General features: G+C 44.3%; 1 protein-coding gene across 2 annotated transcripts in view; it reads left to right on the top strand.

Moving 5' to 3' along the window:
* The first annotated feature begins 2,016 nt into the window (after positions 1-2,016).
* Positions 2,017-18,466, top strand: part of DNM3 (dynamin 3) — a 234,643-nt gene continuing 218,193 nt past the window's right edge. The window contains exons 1-3 of one of the 2 annotated variants that reach the window (XM_025043872.1): positions 2,017-2,187; positions 11,987-12,073; positions 16,854-16,924. In XM_025043872.1, coding sequence (XP_024899640.1) covers positions 2,071-2,187; positions 11,987-12,073; positions 16,854-16,924 — 275 coding nt within the window. In that variant the 5' untranslated portion in view covers positions 2,017-2,070. The remainder of the gene's footprint in view (positions 2,188-11,986; positions 12,074-16,853; positions 16,925-18,466) is intronic. The other variant, XM_025043873.1, reaches the window with a different exon arrangement.

The raw sequence follows: 18,466 nt of genomic DNA, 5'->3' as shown, positions 1-18,466 counted from the left end.
TAACCAAATCCAGTTTCTCTCACCATCAGGATGATTTCTAAGTTCCCTATTCGAGCTCTTCACTCTCCCTCAAATCCGGAATTCTTTTGGCATAGAAACTGTGTCTTGCTCTGTAGCCTGGCAGAACTAGTATTTGAACATGTCTGTCTGAAAACGCAGTGGTACCAAGTCATATTTTTGGGGCCACAAAATATTTTTACTTAGCCAAATACAGTACTTTTACTTGGCTTTTAAAACACCTTACCAGACACCCTTTCGTTGAATGTAGTTTAAAGGCCTGTAGATTTCCGATTTATGCGCGCCCCAGCAGAAGAGCCTGGCTGTTGTTATTCTCGAGTTAATTAGCCTGTGAGATAAGAAGAGCACAGTGTCCTGAGTGTGACATGGTAACGGTGCGATTATTCAGGCCCTTAAATACACTTGTGAAGAGTGTTGTTCCCAGTCGATTCTGTGAGATATTTGAATAACAGAAACCATCTTTGCCCAGTAAAGACCTGCCGGTCCTCCTCCGTTCCTCACGCACTGAGTGCCAATGATCAGCCGGGGGACAGTCTTGTGCGACAAATAAGACAAATGCGGTAGTGACTCTTCCTCCTCGTGTAGCAATGGGACTGACGTATGTGCCCAGACCACCGCAATGGAAGTAGGGCGTCGGGGTTCGGAGAAGGCAGACCTTGTCATTGGCAGGATGGCAGGAGGCGCGCTGGAGGAGGTGGCTGCTCCTGGTCTGGGCCTCGGAGCGCAGGAAGGATCTGCGCAGATCGAGATCGTGGGGAGGCTGACGTGAACATCGTAGGTGAAGGCAGAGACATAAAGTATTGGCACGAGTGTGTTTGCGGAAAGGCACGTGGCCCGGTTTGGCCGGAATAGGGTGCGTGGAAGGAAGGAGGAAAATAAAAGGAAGATCAGGCTCGGACGGGGGAAATTTTTAATGTTAGACTGAACAGCGTGGATTGTGCTCTGTATCCGAGGTGGAGAGATGACAGTTACGATAGAGGATGAGCACCGCAGGCAGAAAGAGCGGGCAGCAAAGGGTGCTACGCCGACGGTAAGATGGACGTAGAGTGAAGCTGGCGTCGAGGAAGTGAGTGGCAGTGACTTTCCTGCAAGGTGTTCACAGAATTGAGTGTTGCAGGAAGAGAAGTTAAGCAAGGAAGATGTGAGCAGAGGGAGTCAGGAGGGTCTCAGAGAGGGAGCGTCCAGTGCCGACGCCTGGAGCCTGCAGGTATTTGGCGCGGCTGGTGCCCAGGGTCCAGTCCCTCTCACTGTAGCTTTTCTCCATTGAGCTTTTGTTTGAACACGAGTAAACGTTTTTCACTGTCTATGAGATGCACACAAACACACACACATCGGCTTTCCTGAGCCTCCTGCACTGTATGAGAAAAGCATTGTTACTGTACCAATTTGAATTAATTCTAGCCAAATGAAAAACGTACTGGCTGTAGCGATTATTGTTATTTTTGTAAATTCTTCATTTAGGCATCCTGGGTCCCAAGCTGGTTCCGTTTACCTGCCTCCTTTTTCCTCTAGCTCGCTGGGACCTCGGACTGGGGCCCACTGGGCTCGCCATGCCGTAGCTCTCCTGGAAAGTACGGATTGTTGTCTGCCAGTAGCGCCGCTGATGTAGCATTCAGAAAACGAGGCTCATTTCCTACCCCACAAAGGACACGAGGGGATGGCTTCTGGAATAATTTAGAAGCAGAAATGTGAATTGAGGACACCATTCCTGCCGTAGCGTTCCTTTTTATTGCTGTGACACTGTGAGATGAGACAAATTACGGTTAAATATTTGTTAGTTAAAGGCTACGTAATACAACACGAGAACATTTCGGGGACTTTTAGGTAATGCTAAGTATCCATAGACTAGAATTTATTATGGAATATTAGGATTAAAGATATTACAAGTGATACTGTGGCCAGAATAAATCAGTGTGTAACTTCTAAACCTGGGTATTACATGCTGACTTTAAGTGGCATGTCAATAAAACATTTTCAAAAGGATATTACTCATTTAAAAAAATCTAACATGCTCTCTTTCTTAAATTCAGGACAGGGCTGTTTACTCCAGACATGGCGTTTGAAGCAATAGTCAAAAAGCAAATTGTAAAGCTGAAAGGGCCTTCCTTGAAGAGTGTAGACCTGGTAATACAAGAATTAATCAACACCGTCAAGAAGTGTACCAAAAAAGTAAGTGTGGATCGTTTCACTTTCCAGCAGTGAACCCATCTGTGTGACGTACCCATCTTTCCCACCCTGCCATGTGCCTCTCTTTCCCCGACTCCTCACTTTGTCACAGAAGGTGCTGTATTTGCTGGAGGAAGGATCATGAAAAGTGCTGAGTGGGAATCGCGTCGGCGATAGACAGGCATATTGTCGTCTGTCACCCCATTCCAAATAGGGTTGCGTAAGCTGGAAAGATTGTGTTTTAGTCGGCGAGTTTTCTCCTTGTCTTAAACAGGTAAACGTCACTTTAGAACAAATAGGTGAATGCCCTCATTTTTCCCATGGCACGCGGGTGGGATTGTTAGGGGAACGGACTCACTGGTACCGTGGATATCGGTAAGGAAGTCCTTCTAAATTTGAAACAAAGCGCACTTGAACCTGGACGTCCCAGGAAGGTGCAGTGTGGTGTTGTAAAGGGCTCAGCCTCTGAGCTCCAATCACCTAGATTCACATCCTGGCTCTGATACTTATTCACTTTGGAACCTTGAGCATCATACTTAATCCCCAGAGTCTTGTTAATTTCTCTGTGAAATGGGATGATGATAGTCATAATAATACCGCCTTAGTGGGAACTAAATAAGACGGTGTCTGAAAACCATAGGACCCTAACACACTGATTAACTACAGTAATTGGTCAGTAAATGGTGGCTAATCTATAAATGGTCACCACCACCTTGCAACGCCTGTTGAATTTAGGATGTAGGATGGTGGGGGACAGACTTTTCGGTCTGGGGGTCGCCTCAGTGAAGAGCACGACAGAATTGTGCTGGATTCCAGTCATTCCACAGGGACGTGAAAGGAGTGTCCTGTGTCGGAAAACGCGAGAAGGGAGTTAGCGACGAAGCTGAGGGTAGGGCAGGTCCAGCCTCATGGCAGTTAACGCTGGTACTTTGGTCATTTCTTGGAAGTACAGATACTTCTGGTTTTGTTACCTGTTCCTTTCTGTATGGTAACTATGAGTAACCTCTCTAAAAATCCAGTGGGAAGTAGGAGAAAGAATGGGAGAGACAGAGAATGTGGATGAGTATGAATATTGGTCCTCAGCTACCTGGCTGAACGACTCAGAGGAAGAAAAGATGTAAGTGGTGACAGAGACAGGAAGCAAGCTAACTTCCCGGAGGTCAATGCGAAAGACGGGGCGGGGTGGGGGGTGCGGTATGTGCCACTAGCTTGGGGTCCAGAAGTGGCTCTGGAGCCTCACACCCCTTCTCTAGGCCTCTTCCTGGTTTGTCACTGGCTCCTTAAAGTCCTAGTTTCTCTTCTCCAAAACGGGAAAAGCCGTAGAAGTTCAGGGACCAAGGAAAGGAAAGTGAATGCACGTGGGAAAGAGCGAAACAACCCTTCCGTTAGCACTCCGTCGGAAAGCTGGAGCCGGTTCTGAGTAACACCTCACATCCCCTGTCCTTGCCCACACCTCACAATGCCCTCAGTCTTGCCACCTGTGCAGGTAAAGCGCTCTTAATTGGTTTCCTCGCAACTGACTCAGAGAGTTAACCGCAGGGACCGTCACCCTCAGCACACCGATTTCTTCAGCCAAAGGCTCCTCTTTGGGTGGCCCAGGCACACCTGTTCCCACCAGTTAAGCCGTCTTCTTTCCAGGGGCCAATTGCGTTGTATTTCTCCTCAAACCCAGATACCCAGTCGTAGTTCTTATTTTAATTATGTGGTTTAAGTGAAGAGTAAATAAACCGATCAAGTGCAGAAAAGACTTTGAGTTTTGTTTCTGTAAAATTCAGCTTTGGAAAGATGATAAAGATCAGCTGCGGAAGCGTTGCTCTGGACCAGGTGTGGGCAGGACAGCGCTCTGAGAGCGTCGGGGGGCGGAGGGTATAAAAATCTAGATGGGCCCTGCATTCCGATGACTTCACAAGCGTCTTCAGGTTCTCCCTCCACTTTAAAGAGAGCAAGGCTGGAATCGTAGCTGAAGGATGTGGTTTATGTAGGACAGAAGATGCATAACTCCAATCAGCGGATCCATATGCAGGAAACAGGCCTTGCCTCACATCAAAAGATGTGCACATGTGTGTACATTTATGTTTTAAGTTATATAAAGTGTTTATGGTATGTATGAGTCATTTTTTTTTTTATCATTTCTCATTGCATTCGGCTTACTGGAGAACTGGAATTCGGGCCTGACGGCGGGGCTGAGGGGCCCGCTTCCGGACACGGTGGCTTTTATTCTCTGCTCTCCACCCTTCGCATTGCGCACTGTCGGTCAGTGGCGGTTGTATATTTGTACTGAATCCTCAAGACACTTCATAGTTTGCCTTGAGTAAAACTTAGCTTTCTGCCTGAGATTGTTGTTTACCCCGTGGCTCTCTTCACTGAAAAATATTTATTGGCCCAAACCCGAAGGACCTAAGAGCCTGGATCAGGCAGGACGTTTGCCGGCTCCTCCTTTTGTGGCTCCCAAATATTATGCCTTCACCTCCCTGTGTAAAGTCTTCCGTTAAGGCCCTTCGGCCTTGGTCTTCTCCCAAACTGCGTCTCCTCCTGACTTTCTGTTTTTTCCTGACCATTGTGTCACCGTCCAATCAGAGAGAGAAACCACACAGCCATTCAAACGGGGAACGTTTACTGTAAAAAAGTATTACCCGTGACAGGGGAGTAGAGTCATGTGGGGTCGGTGAGTGAGAAGTTAAGGGAACCCTCGAAGGTGGGGATAGTAGCTCTAAGGAGCAGGTGCCCGGGGCCACGATCTGGGCCCCTCGGACAGGGCGTAGATATGGCTCACTGAATGGAAGACAAGAGTTATGCTGGCAGAACTTGCTGGAAATGTGCTCTCTGAAGCATGCTGGAGGGAAAAGCCGTCCAAGGAGAGGTGTCTCCCTGGAGGGCCTGAGCTCCAGGGCTGGTCAAGGTGGGCAGGGGAGCCAGGGCGCTGGTACTGTGTTCCACTCTCTCTCCAAAGCGGACAGCCTGCCTCTTCCGCGGGCTCTCTCCCATCTGTCTCACAGCTCCTTCTCCATCTCCTTCAAGAGTTTATCCACCTTTGCCTGCCTCTAAACATGAGTCCAGCAGAGCTCGCTCCTGGATTTCCTCCCTCGCTGTCCTGTTATGTCTCCCAAAGTTCAACTACCACTGAAAATATTCTTGATTCTCAAATCTACACCTCCAGCTTGAGCCCCTGGACGAAAACTGTCTCCAGCCTACTGCTTCTCTGTTCTTACTTAAGGCTCTGAACGGTTTTTTAAAACTAAATTAGTCCAGTGGCTTCCTAACTGATCTTTCTACGTCCCGTCTGGCCATTCTCAGATTTATCCTCCCCACAGCTGTCAAATTAGCCCTTCTAAAATACAGACATCTACGTTTGCCTGTTGCTGCAAAATTATTCAGTGGCTCCGCGTGTCTTGAGGACGTTCAAATCATTTACAGTCATTGTGTTTAGTGTCACCGTCTGATCTCTGAATACTTCTCCAGCTATAGCTCTCGTCACTTTCTGCTCGTTTCAGCCATTCTAAGCAACGTGCACTGTCCGCAAAGATTTCCATGCCTTCGGTGTTTACACACGTGACTCTCTTTCTTTAGAATGTCTCCTGCTGCCTCCTGTCTTCACCTGTCATCTCCTCTCATTTTTTAAAATCCAGGTCAATTATCATCTCCCCCTTTTCCCCCCAAAAAAGTCTTCCTTCAGGGTTTCTGTGAGTCCTCCCCTGGTCTCCAACCTCAGGCCCTTCTCGAGGCTTCCATCGGTGCCCTGTTTACTCCATCGTAGCATTTACGATACTGCATTGTGATTTGTTTGTAATTTATTTGTTTAGGTCAATGCCTCCTCTTGCTCGTTATAAGCTCCTTTTAAGAAAGATCTGTGCCTTTTATCTTATCTCTGGCGTCTAACACAGTGACTAATCCTACATAAAAGGCCTCTATAAATATTTGTTAACAATTTAGATGTTCTAAAGTGCCCCCGATGCTCAAGAAATCTGTACTTGGTTTTAAAAGAGGATTTTAGTCATCCCTTTTAAAATGGTAAAATTTAGACAGATTTTCTTTGAACTATCTATCCTTGTCCTTATTCCTTATTTTGATGTTCTCGCTTTTTGGTCATAATATGTTTACCTGCAGGTTCTTCTACTTTAAAACTGGTCTAATTAAAACACTTTGCAAAGTCAAATCCTCCTGATGAAACTCGAGGGTGCTAGGACTTTATCACTTGATTCCTTTCGACCATGAACCGTAGATAAGGTGACTGTACAATTTACCATCCAATGCAGGACAGTTCTGAAATTGAAAGGAGGAGTTATTAATAATTTCATGGGGATAAATAGGAGTGAACCAAGACTGCTGCGGGCAATCTAGAACATACAGTTACTCCAGCTGTATTGTGAATATATATATATTTATTATGTATATTTATATATACGTAACTTTAACAGTATTTTCATTTACAGTTCTTCGTGTCAAATGTCTCATGTGTGACATAGTACATTTTTTTCTTAAGCCACATAAACAAACATCAGTAAAACACATGTGATTTCTGTGTGTCCAAATAACAAAGCACAAAGCTAGGCTTCTAACCTGGTGGGGGGGATGCATTGGCTCAGGGCTGTTTGTGACTGGTGTCCTCAGGGCACTGGGGGACTGATGGGAGCATGAGAGTCTCAGGCGCACTCTGGGACGTCTCCAGGGATGTCTCGGCTTTGGACATTTTCCGGTGGCTGCAGCCCCCGGCACCACCCCTCCCACCCCCCCGCGCATCCCTGTGGCATCCTGAGTTTCTCGTCGGGAGGCCCTGAGAGGAACATCTTGTGTTTTTAACCACAGTTTAGCGACCGTGCCATTTATTGGCCCCTTGGGAAACCGCATTCTTGGATCACCATTATACCAATTAATTGATTTTTTTCTCCCCTGCTTGGAAAAAAGAAAAAAGCTTTGCAAGGAAATAAAAAAAAGATACCTTAGCTGGCTGTTAGAAATACAGGGAGATTTTTTTCATTCAAAAGTGCTGTTAGAAAAAGCGTTGAATTTTGTGGTGTGTTTGGTAAGCAATGATCTGGCCCTGGAGACACGCAGCCAGGCAAGTGGCTCCGAAGCCCTGAGCATGGCTGTCACTGACCTTCCCCCTTTTCACCTCCGAATCCCTGCCACTCCCTCCTGCCTGCCATTCACTCCGGCTACAGTGGGTCCCTTGTTTCTTCAGCAGGTCAAGGAGGCACGATGGCAGGGCCTTTGCACTTGTGGCTCCCGCTGTTGGAAGTGCTCTGCCTCAGGGTGTCTGCCCACCCTCGCTTCTCTCAGGTCCCTGCTTCATGCCACCTAATCGGAGTTTTTCTGTGACATGTGACCACACGAATTATACTCTATGTGTCCTTCGTTGTTGTTGTTCGGTAAAGGGACTTTGAGACCGTAAGCCCCGTAAGGGTGGGGACTTGGTTTGTTCCTTTTAAAATCCCTTAAACAGCTAGGTTTTCAATAATTACTGAATGAATGATAGAAAGAATAAATGAATCCCGTCTCACTGACTTGACAGGTGATGATCAATTTGCCTGAAGTAGCCACTCGATTAACTCTCCATAAAAGTCTGCAGGATGAAGGACAATAGCTACAAAGCATCATGCTCAAATGGGGCTTCCTTTTAGGTCGGGATAGATCTGCTGTGTTTTACTCTGCACGAGAAGACTCGCATTTCCTCTCCTCTCACAGCCGCCCCGTCTAACAACCCGCGTTGTGCTTTGCACTTAGTAGGTGCTTCATGTAATAGGTCACGGTACTCATGTTTCGAATCAGTCTGGTTATTAGCATTTGAAACTTTTATTGGATATTATAGGGAATTCAAGCCTGAGACTTGGCTTTTAAGGAATAGGAATATCACCTTTTTATTGTCGTTGCCTGTTTTTAAACAGTTTTTTAAAATTGAGGTATAATTAACATATAGCACTGTGTTAATTTTAGATGTATAACAATGATTCGATATTTGCACATATTATGAAATGATTACAGTAGGTCTAGTTAGGGTTCGTCACCACACATAGTTACAATTTTTTTTTCTTAGCATGAGGCATTTTAAGATCTAGTCTCTTAGCAACTTTCAAATATACTATACGGTATCAGTGACTATAGTCACCATGCCGTATACTAACTATGTCCTTGGGACTTATTTTGTAACTGGAAGTTTATACCTTTGACCACCTTCACCCATTTACCCTCCCCCTCCCTCACCTCACCCCTACCCTGCCTCTGGCAACCACCAATCTGTTCTTTGTATCTATGAGCTTGGGGGTTTTTGTTTGTTTTTTCTTTTAAATATCCCACATATGTGCGAGATCATAAAGTATTTGTCTTTCTCTGTCTTACTTATTCCATTTAGCATACAGCCCTCAAGGTCCATCCATGTTGTTAAAAATGGCAAGATTTCCTTCCTTTTTTATGGCTGAGTGATATTCCAGGAATCTCGCCTTTTAATCTCACAAATCATTAAAGGATTCTTAGTTTATAATTTAGTTTGGCCTCTGCTTTTCCTCTTATGTTCCGTTTGGATTTTTCCTTTTGACCACTCATTACTATGTCTCCTAGAGGTAAACTTGGAAAGACAAGAGATGAAAACCTGATTATTATCTTCAGGTGTTGCTCCGACGCAGCGTCAACCCACCCTGACCTTCTCTTTAGGTGTTTTCTGAATTAGTGAGGCTATGTCTCTTCTGACAACCTTTCAGTTTTACTTTACCCAAGACTGACCTTTTGGTTTCTATTCTTTAGCATTTGCTGACACGAGTTCTCATTTCTCTGCTTAGAAGAAATGGCGAGGTGTGTGACGGACGAACATACCAGTATCCCACGTATGTTCCTCCGTTATGTGCCTCATCGTTTGTAGAAAACATTTGATGTTTAGAGATTTGGGATTTGTTGACTTGGAGAAGGAAGTCTAACAATATTTTTTTCTCTCTGATTGCTTTCCCCACGGCCACCTGGGTGGGACCTGCCTTCCTTCCCCTGTCTGTCGGCTTCACTTAGGTCTTCTGAGACTTTCCATGTGCCCCTCCTAAAATACAGAACGCTCAATAAAATATTTTCCCATTTACCCTTGTGTAATTTCTTTACCTCTTCACACTGGAATTGTTTCTCATCGTTGATTACCTTTGTAAATCGGAATGCCGCTTTTTCTTTTTTTATAACGAAAGTTTTGTGCACAGATAGGTATTTCTGTCATCTCCTGGATAAATCCAACATCATGTCATAAACAAAGGATCATTAGGGATTTGGGGGCAGGTTTTAATTCACAGAAATGGAATGAAATTATTGTATGCTTTTAGGAGCAGTAAAATCATTCATATGTTGCTACTCATTTTGTAGTGAGTGGCTAGACATTGGAAGGTTTATAGCTTTTTGATCAAAACAGAGCCCATATCTGTAGCTCAGCCAAACCAATCAACTCAAATCATATGCATAAAAAATTTTTTTGTTCTGGTTTTGGTTTATTTTCTCATTGATGCTTGGTATGGAACTATGAACAGATGGTTGGCTACCTAATAACCTGAGACTTTGCTTACGGCATCGAACTAGTTACTCTTGAAGGTATAGAAATCTTGCTTGGTTTCACGCCTGTTCCAAGAGAAATCTAATAGCATGGCTGTCATCTGATTAATCAATGGCTAATAAATTTTATAAGTGTGTAATTTTTGTTTTAAGATAGGAATGTCTTTCAAGTGATTTTTTTCCTCTAGGGAAAAAGTGTTTCATGCTTAAAATTAAATTTTTATATTGAGGTCCCACCAAAAAAACACATTACTCTAAATAACACTTAAAAGATTGGATTTTATTAAAACTTTTTTTGTATTTCTTAGAAATTATAGTGCTTTCTTTCAGAATACGTAGTTAAAATTTTTTTCTTAGAATTATATATTTAAAGTTTGAATTCCTAAAGTTATATGCATTGTACTATTTTTCCTTTGTACCTTCTTATTATTTAATAGTATTCAGCACAATTTGAATAATAAACTATTTAGAAGTAATTTACCGTTGGATGGATGTCCAGCTTTGTCCGGAAGTTTCACTCTCATTATTTAGGCATCGAATCCTCTGAGGCCTTCTCAGAGTGCACACCCATTTATTTCTTTGTGCTTTTGCTTGATTTTTGTAAGATATTTATTTTTTGCATTACAATTTATCTGTATAGTGAACCTGCCACACGAGACTGTGAGATTTTTAATATCAAATGCTTTGACATAAACTGAGCATACAGCTGGCCTATAGCAAAAGCCTCATGAATGTTTGTTAAATGAATGACTGATAGGAAATAAATTTAGGAATACAAAATGATTATAAACAATAGGAAAGCCTTAATTCCTCGATCCTATATAAATCAATTGACAGAACATTTAAATAATTAATAGGGGACTAAAAGTCTACAGATGGTATCTTCTAGATCAGTATTTTGGCATACGTGATTAGAATTTTGATGACTTTGGCAAAATAAACACATTCTTTACAACTTTCAATTCAACATCCGGAGCAAAAGAGATTAAAAATTATAATGATTTAAGTTGAGGAAACCGACTGCACCTTAAGCAAGAGACGTAAAAGTGAGGCGAGGGACTGAGCAAGCAATCAGCGTCGAGTACCTTTTAAACGGAGTAAAGTTTTGTGCAAACCGAGCGGGGAATCCCGTTGAGTGAGCTAATGAGATGAGCGGCACAAAGTCTACTCAGAAATCATTTCGGATGTCAGCAGAACGTTCCTCCACGTATCATGAAAAATTGGAACGGGAGAGTTACATGAGAGAGCCAGCAATTAAAAACAACATTTCGAGCGAGCATTCTGCGCCAGCGGGCCCCTGTCTGCCTTTCCAGCTTTGCCTCAATGCCATCCTCCTCGCTTTCTGCCCTCACCGTCCTTTACTTCTTTCTCCACTCATTGTCCCTGTCCCCCAGCGTCTTCGCTCCTGTGTCTCGCAAGCTCTATTTCCCCACAGCCATCAGCCATCCCCACACAGCTTGACCTAAGCTAAGCCCTCCTTCTAGACCAGCTTCTTAAACATCCTCGTCGCATCTCATTTTTTTTCCTTCCTTACACTGAAAACAACATTATTTAACTCATTTACTTTTACAAAGTAGATTTTGGATGATCACCTACATAACTTAGATGGGATAGGTGATTGGCACGCATTATTTCTACACTTCGCCGAAAAAAAAAAAAGGTGTACACACAAACACATCTGTTCGGGGAGAGATAAAAATAAATTATCTCTGTGGTTCATGGACTGAACCATTATCAGAGCGTGGATGAGACCGTGAGCTCTGGTGTGTGAGGATGTGAGTTGGAATCCCGGACCCCCCAGTTTTGAGCTGTTTAGTCTCAGGCAAGTTGCTTGACCTCTCTGTGCTTTGCTGTCCCCCTCTACAGAATGGGGTTATTTTATGGTTGTTGTGAATTTCGAATGAGGGATTTCGTGAGGCCCCAACACGTAAACACCCTGTAAACGTTGGTCATTATCATTTCATCCTCGTTTCCATCCTCTTCATCTTTGAACTTTATTAAGCGCCACCTCTGAGGAGCACAGTGCTAGATGGCATCGGGGTTTCTGTTTTCTCCGTAAGGCATTTCTCCGCTGGTCCTGAAGTGTTTCCTCAGATAACATAGTTAACTCCTGACGACAGTTTGTGGAGCCTCTTCTGTCACTGCTGTTCTTCAGGATATTTCACTTTTGCTTCTACAATTGTAATGCCTATATTCTGTAAAATAACATCATTTATCTCTGCTGCTTTTTTTTTTTTTTTGGCAGTATAACTTTTTGAATATTAACACTCGAATCTATTTTTCTTGACAGCTGGCAAACTTCCCCAGACTCTGTGAAGAAACAGAACGGATTGTGGCTAACCACATTCGCGAGCGAGAAGGCAAGACGAAGGACCAGGTGAGGCAAGGCCTTCCCTGGAGGGCAGGGTGCTCGTGGGATGCGGAGGGTCCCCCACGGTGGGTCGCCAGCAGTCGGCCATCGTGAATGGAAAAAAATCGCCAAGAACACAGTCACGTATGCTTATTTTTAGTTATTTATAAATTGTAGACATGTGTTACTATGCTAACATCTTGTGCATGTTAAAAATATAAACAAATATAAAGACTTCAGAAGGAGGAAATTTAAAACGCAGTTATAGGCATTCCTTTATTTTTTCCCCTACGCCGCATGGATCCTCACGTGCATCCCTAGCGTGGACACAGCCCACTTTGAAACCCACGAATCCAGAAACATACCACATTTTTTCTTTAAGACGGGGGTTCTTAACTTTTAATAGGCCCACAGATGGGTGCCAGGATAGTCATAAATTCCTAAAATGTTATGCAAAATGTTCCGTGTTTTGATTTTTTTTTTTCCTGAGGATAATGAACAAAGCTATTCATCAGCTTATCCATGGAAAAATATAAACTTCTAAGCACAGCTCTTTTAAACATTTCTTACTGTTTTGTAAATGCGTATGGTTTGTTGGGAGTGACCTTGAAATTGTCTTCGAATCCTAGCCAGCTCTGTGAATTCAAAAGATTATTTTCAAATGCAGATAATTCATTTAAAAAGGTTAAGGACTACGTGAAAAATAAAAGCTTCTTAAGTTTCGGTGGATTTTTTTCTGAGTTGCTTATGAGACATCGTAATGGGCAATGCAAGAGTTTTCAGATGCTCTGTAATTCCAGCACGCAGCTGAGAGATGGAGAAGACCCTGGGCGTGGGCCATGTGTTCTCCTTGTGCAAATCACTTTTCGGGGCTGTTGTTTTATCATGTGCAGCACAGGGATGTTGGTGTATATGATCTCAGAAGTATGATCCGTTAGAATTCCAAGATTTTGTGGTTCTCTGCTGAGTTGGAAAGGAGGAGAGAGAGAACTGGCGAAAAGGAGGAAGGCAAAGTAGAAGAGAGAGACAGAGCAAACTGCAGGGGGAGAGATACAGGCTCCGTGCAGCCGGGGTGTGTGCAGGGGTGGGGCGAGGGGGTGGGGCGAGTGGAAGGAGAAAGTGAGGAGACAGAGGGACGGAGGCCGGGCAGGTCGGGATCCTGGTGAGTGACTCCCGTAGCAACCTGCTCCCTGCTTACGCCGTGGGATTCACTGCTATTCCTTTTCCTCGCTGTGCTTTGAAAGTTAACCATTCTTTATAGTTTTCACTTGCTTTCCAACTTTCACACCTTTGGATAGCCGCCATCACCAAAAATGGAGAAGACAGGCTTTGTGACTTAGTGGGGATAAACAAATCAAGGTTAACTCAGGAGCCAGCGAGGTCAAGTGTAGGGTCAGATATAGAACGCTCAGACCAGATGGACCAAAAAAACTTAAGTTCCAGTATCAACCGTCCTCCCAACCTTAAGTAAATAAGATAAGCATTTCAATTTAATGTCTCTGTTCTAGAAAATTTAAGCAATAACATGTCCTACTTAACTCTTAGGGATCCTGTGCAAAAACGATGCTGAAGGCAAAGTAATACAATTATTATCTTAATTATCTTTGTGTTCATATCTAAAGGAGTTGTTCTTCAAGTTTCATGTTTCAGAGTTTTTGTTTCACCGAAATGATGTTACTCAAACTTAGCATCATTGCTACGATTGTGGGCTCTGGCTTCGAGGCCTGAGTTCAAATCCAGCTCTACTGTTTAATTTCTGTGTAAATGAGCAAGTTAGTCGGCATCTTCACACTTGAGAAAAATTTGGTAGTTAACTCAGGCATTTTATGAAATCAAAATGAAGTAATCCAAATATGGCTCTTAGGTCTTCGTTAGTTTTAGTGTTCCCCCGCCCCCCGCCTCCCCCAAAGAGCTGTGACACATAGTAGATTTGAGAAAGAATTGCCTGTTCTGATTTCAAGGGAGATTGTCTTTCATCTGCATCTCTGACATAGCGATTAATTCCCCTAGCGGGAGACACGGGATGGGGCGGGCGTCTCCCTCCCGAGTGACCATCGCAGGTGGCCTGGTCTGAAAGTTACCCGCCTGAGGAAGCTGGTGCTCGCCATCTCCACTGGGGACCTGTGTGGCACAGTAAAAACATGCATGTGGGTCACGTGAACACGTCAGTTCGCCCAGCCCCCACATCTGAGTTCTGACCGCCGTGCTGCCTGCGCCCACTTGGGACTTCCCAGGTAGCTGGTCAGCACCCAGTTCCCTCCGGCCTCTGCGCCAGAGCTGTTTTGAGGTTTCTTGCAGTTTTGTTTGATTTTTTAAATGAAATTATTACCAAATTCTGCTCTGGGAGCTTTGTGAGAGGAAAAATTCTTCAAAATTAAAAATTTTGGAAAACCGTAAATCCGTCTACGATTTCTTTCTAAAACAAAGGCCTTTTGAACATCGATGTGTGGCCGCTATTATTTCAGGTGCTCCCACACATGAACTCGCATGTCGAAGTGGTCGACTTTGTGGGTGACGACCGCCACCGGGGGTGGCTTTATTTCTCTTCAGCTAAATCTTCAATAACTGTGGGTGAAAAAGGCAGTGAGAAACTCTGAGAAAGTACAAAAAAATGAGAAAAAATGCATTCGCTTCCCCTTCGTCCCCCACATGTGACCTGGCTCTTTTCCTAGGATGGACACAGACTCCCAGTTTCCAGGAATATGAATGAGAACAGCCATAGTTTTTATTTTTTCCACTTTTTTCCTATCCTGCCTTCCAAGTTAATGTGTGTGAACGTCCAAGATGTTCGTGACAGCCTTTGGCAGCGTTGACAATTATGTAGATATTTTGCTCTTTGTGGTGGCAACAATATATTCGTGTTTAAATATTATTGTTTATTGATACAAACTCCCGGCCAGATGGATTCGGGAGTGTAACACTTAACAGAACCAGGCTCTGTTGTGGGGAGGATAGAGGCAGGACCACAGATAATTCTGTAAAGATCACTCCTGACTCTTCCGTCTTCTTTATTAAGAAAAGAAACAAAACCAAATCTGATGACATGCAACTTTTTTGTACACATGTGGTGGTATCGACCCAATGGTGCCTGTGCCCTGACTTCACGTCGGTGCGGGGATGGGTTTGGGGCAGGTCCCCTTGGGACTCACAGCCAGATTTGGTCAGCCGAACAGTTGAGATCTGTCCTAAGAGCAAAGCCTCAGAGCCCGTAGTGTTGGGTAGTGAGCGAGAAACAAAAAGCCGTGTACTGATTATTTGGAAATAAATCGCTCCCTTTAAAGCAAACTGTTCTTCAAGGCTGGGAGATAGTTATAAAATTTATAGCCACAGATGTTTACTGGATGGCTGCTACATGTATCGTGCTACATGCACGAGCTTCCTGCTTCCGTGGAGCTTACAGTCTTCCAGGGAACAAAACATATACAAATAATTAATTATATCAGTGGCGAACACCACAAATAACAGGTGTGGGGTGCAATAAATGTATTACCTGACATATAGGCTACAGGAGAGTAATAGTGTGACCCAGCCTGGTCTTGGGGGAGGGGGTGGGGTGAGGATCAGGGAAGGCTTTCCTGCGGAAGTCCCCCCTGGGGAGCGATATACAGACTGTCACCGAGCTGTCACTATGAGTCCTCTGATACACTCGTGTCACCTTTGGTGAAGGGAGGCATTATAAAAATACTTGTCGTTAGTCATCAGAAGTTCATTCAGCAAGGTCAAAGTGCAGAGCTCTGGAGGTTCATGGGCAGAGATTCTTAAGTATATTTATTTCCCTCTTGGCGAGTCTCAGCATTCTAGAAGGGCCAGGGGCCCAGTTGGGGGAACAAAAAGGACACAGGAAGGGGAACTCAGTTTTGCACATCTCCAGAATAAAGCTCTTTCTCAGTTTCCAGTTCCTCTCTCCTTGTTCATCTCCTTGTCTCCCACTGAAGACTGTTTGCTACAGGGGACCCTCCGAATCTCGGACTTAGAGTCTAGAAGTGTCTCGTGACTAGAACATTTCCATGTTTCCTGGAAGATGTGTTGAGTTCACTCCTTGGCAAACCCCGAATGGGTTCACACGATGTTTCAGGCCCTGTTCTAGGCAGTGGCTCCAGCAGACGGGGTCCGTGGCAGCTAGTGGCAGCACTGCCAAGGGAAATGAGGCCGAGTGCCAGGGTGGGAGGGAGGAGGGTGCTAACGCAGATGGAACGGGCAGCGGGGGGCCCTCTGAAGAGATGACCTTTCGGCGAGACCTGACCGAAGCCTTGCTTTCACGATGAAGCTTATCGATCTCAAGGAGGTTTTCCATTTATTTGTGTTTTGCCTTTTTGAGTTGGTCGATGAGATGCTGCTTCTGCTTGCCTACGGGGAGTGTGAAGCGATAGGAGAGGAGGGAAAAAACAGGAGATACTGTTGCTCTTTCGTGGCTAATGTATGGTGTCTCCAGGAGCCGGAAGCTCTAAGCGGCCCCTCATTGTCCTTCTTGCCACGTATCTTTTTAGATACACGTGTCCTTCTTTTGAACATTATACCTACGTTTTAGAGGAATAGAACACTTATAGGTTCTGCTAAGTTGGCAAAGCGTACACGCCTATAAACTAGAATACTATCGTCCTCATGCAAGGCTCAGACTTCTCATGTAGGTTTTTAAATTCCGAATTTAGAGTAAAACTTATGTGAGTCTCATGAAAAAAAAACGAACACAACTCTTTATTCTAACTGAATATCCTTTTAAAATTAAACGAAGACAAATCATTTTCAGGCTGTTAATGAGTTCGGCGTTTAAGATGGTGCCACTGAGGCGTTTCTGTTTGACCCGCAGGTCCTGCTCCTGATCGACATCCAGGTGTCATACATCAACACCAACCACGAAGACTTCATTGGCTTCGCAAAGTACGTGAGCCGCTTCGTCGCCACACGCGCCCCTCCTGCTGCTTTGTCTAGAATACACACGGGGAGTTTCCGCTGCACGCCCAGCCCCCTCTGAGAGTGCACTCTGTGTCAAGGTTAACTCTGAGTCGGCCCTATGTAGGAGGCGTGAGCCTCATGGCCGTGGGGTCACGTTCTCGCGAGAAAGCCGTGGGCGCCTTTATTGTGCAGCATGTGAAGTCACATGTGTCTCAGATACTCATCGTTTTTGGATGATGAGCAGCAGTTTGTACTTGAACTCTCATAGATAAGCGGTAACAGATGCCCATTTACAATATGTTTGGGAAGGATTTCTTACATAAATTGAAATATCAAGTGCAGGTCACAGGATACAGGCTATTTCAACATCCCTAAATCAGAATATAGAGGCCCTTTTTTTTTTTTTTTTAAACTGTCCTTTGTGAACTTAGATGTAATCTTTTTGGCTGAACGTTCTCTTGTCTATGAAGTGCACATATTTTATTTAAGCTTGTCTCTATATCGCTGTTTTATCATATATGTATTTTGTTCTATTGCTGTATTCACAGACTTTTTCACATAGACATGCTTAGTTATTCTGGGTTTGGTTATTCATTGTGTCGTGTTTTCAAGACCCTGAATTCACCATTTTTTTCTTGCCCTTAGCGGATCCAGGTTTTGCTTGCTTTTAAGGAATTTTGCTTCTAACTCAAAAATACATTTGTGGCATGTAAATGGTTCCAACTTCGGGTATATAAAATATAGTCTCTTTCACATAAAGGAAAGGGGACTACGTACTGTCACTTGAACCATGTGTTCAAGAACAGGGACAGATAAAATACACAGCACAGTGTAAAACTAACTACACTCTGACTTAGAAGAGACAGAGAGGTAGATCACGTGATCAACACCGAACAGTGGCCCGAGGGATTTATAAGCATATTTTAGGGAAGAAAGGCCCAATTATCCAATAGAACGTCATCTCTTTCTACACGTGGCTGTAGCGGTGATCGCCCGACCAGTGGTGGACGTGTATTTTGCACCCAGCGGCTGATACTACTGTGTGGTAGATAAGTTTTTCCTTAATTCTTTTCTGTCTCTGATCTGTGTGTGAAGTCGTTAGAACACAGTGATTAATGTGTTTCTGTGGTCAGTCGTCTTTGTGGCTACACAGTCCACTCCGACTTCTAGAGAGGTATTCGCTCCCGGGTGTCCCACCCAGGCCCCTCCCCGCCCTCCTGGCCCCCATGGCTCCCGCCCTCTGCAGTGCTCATTTCCTACAAAATCACCAGTGGGAAGACACCTAGACTCCGACAGGCCTCCTCGTCCCTGGGCCTAGAAGCGGGGGCCTGAGAATTTCCATCGGCTTTCCAGAAAGTCCACGACCTCCACGTGGCCCGTGCCAAGCTCTACTCTCGTTGCTATGGGGAAAAAAGAAAAGAAAAAGAAATTATTTTTGTCTTTTAGGAGCTTGCCTAATAATTGAAAAGTCTAGAGAAACACATGTGCAAATTTAAATCGACACATTCTCCATTTACTTCACTTGCT

The sequence above is a fragment of the Pteropus alecto genome, unplaced genomic scaffold (assembly GCF_000325575.1).
Source record: "Pteropus alecto unplaced genomic scaffold, ASM32557v1 scaffold101, whole genome shotgun sequence".
Classification (NCBI taxonomy): domain Eukaryota; kingdom Metazoa; phylum Chordata; class Mammalia; order Chiroptera; family Pteropodidae; genus Pteropus; species Pteropus alecto.
This window is presented reverse-complemented; position numbering and strand designations above follow the sequence as displayed.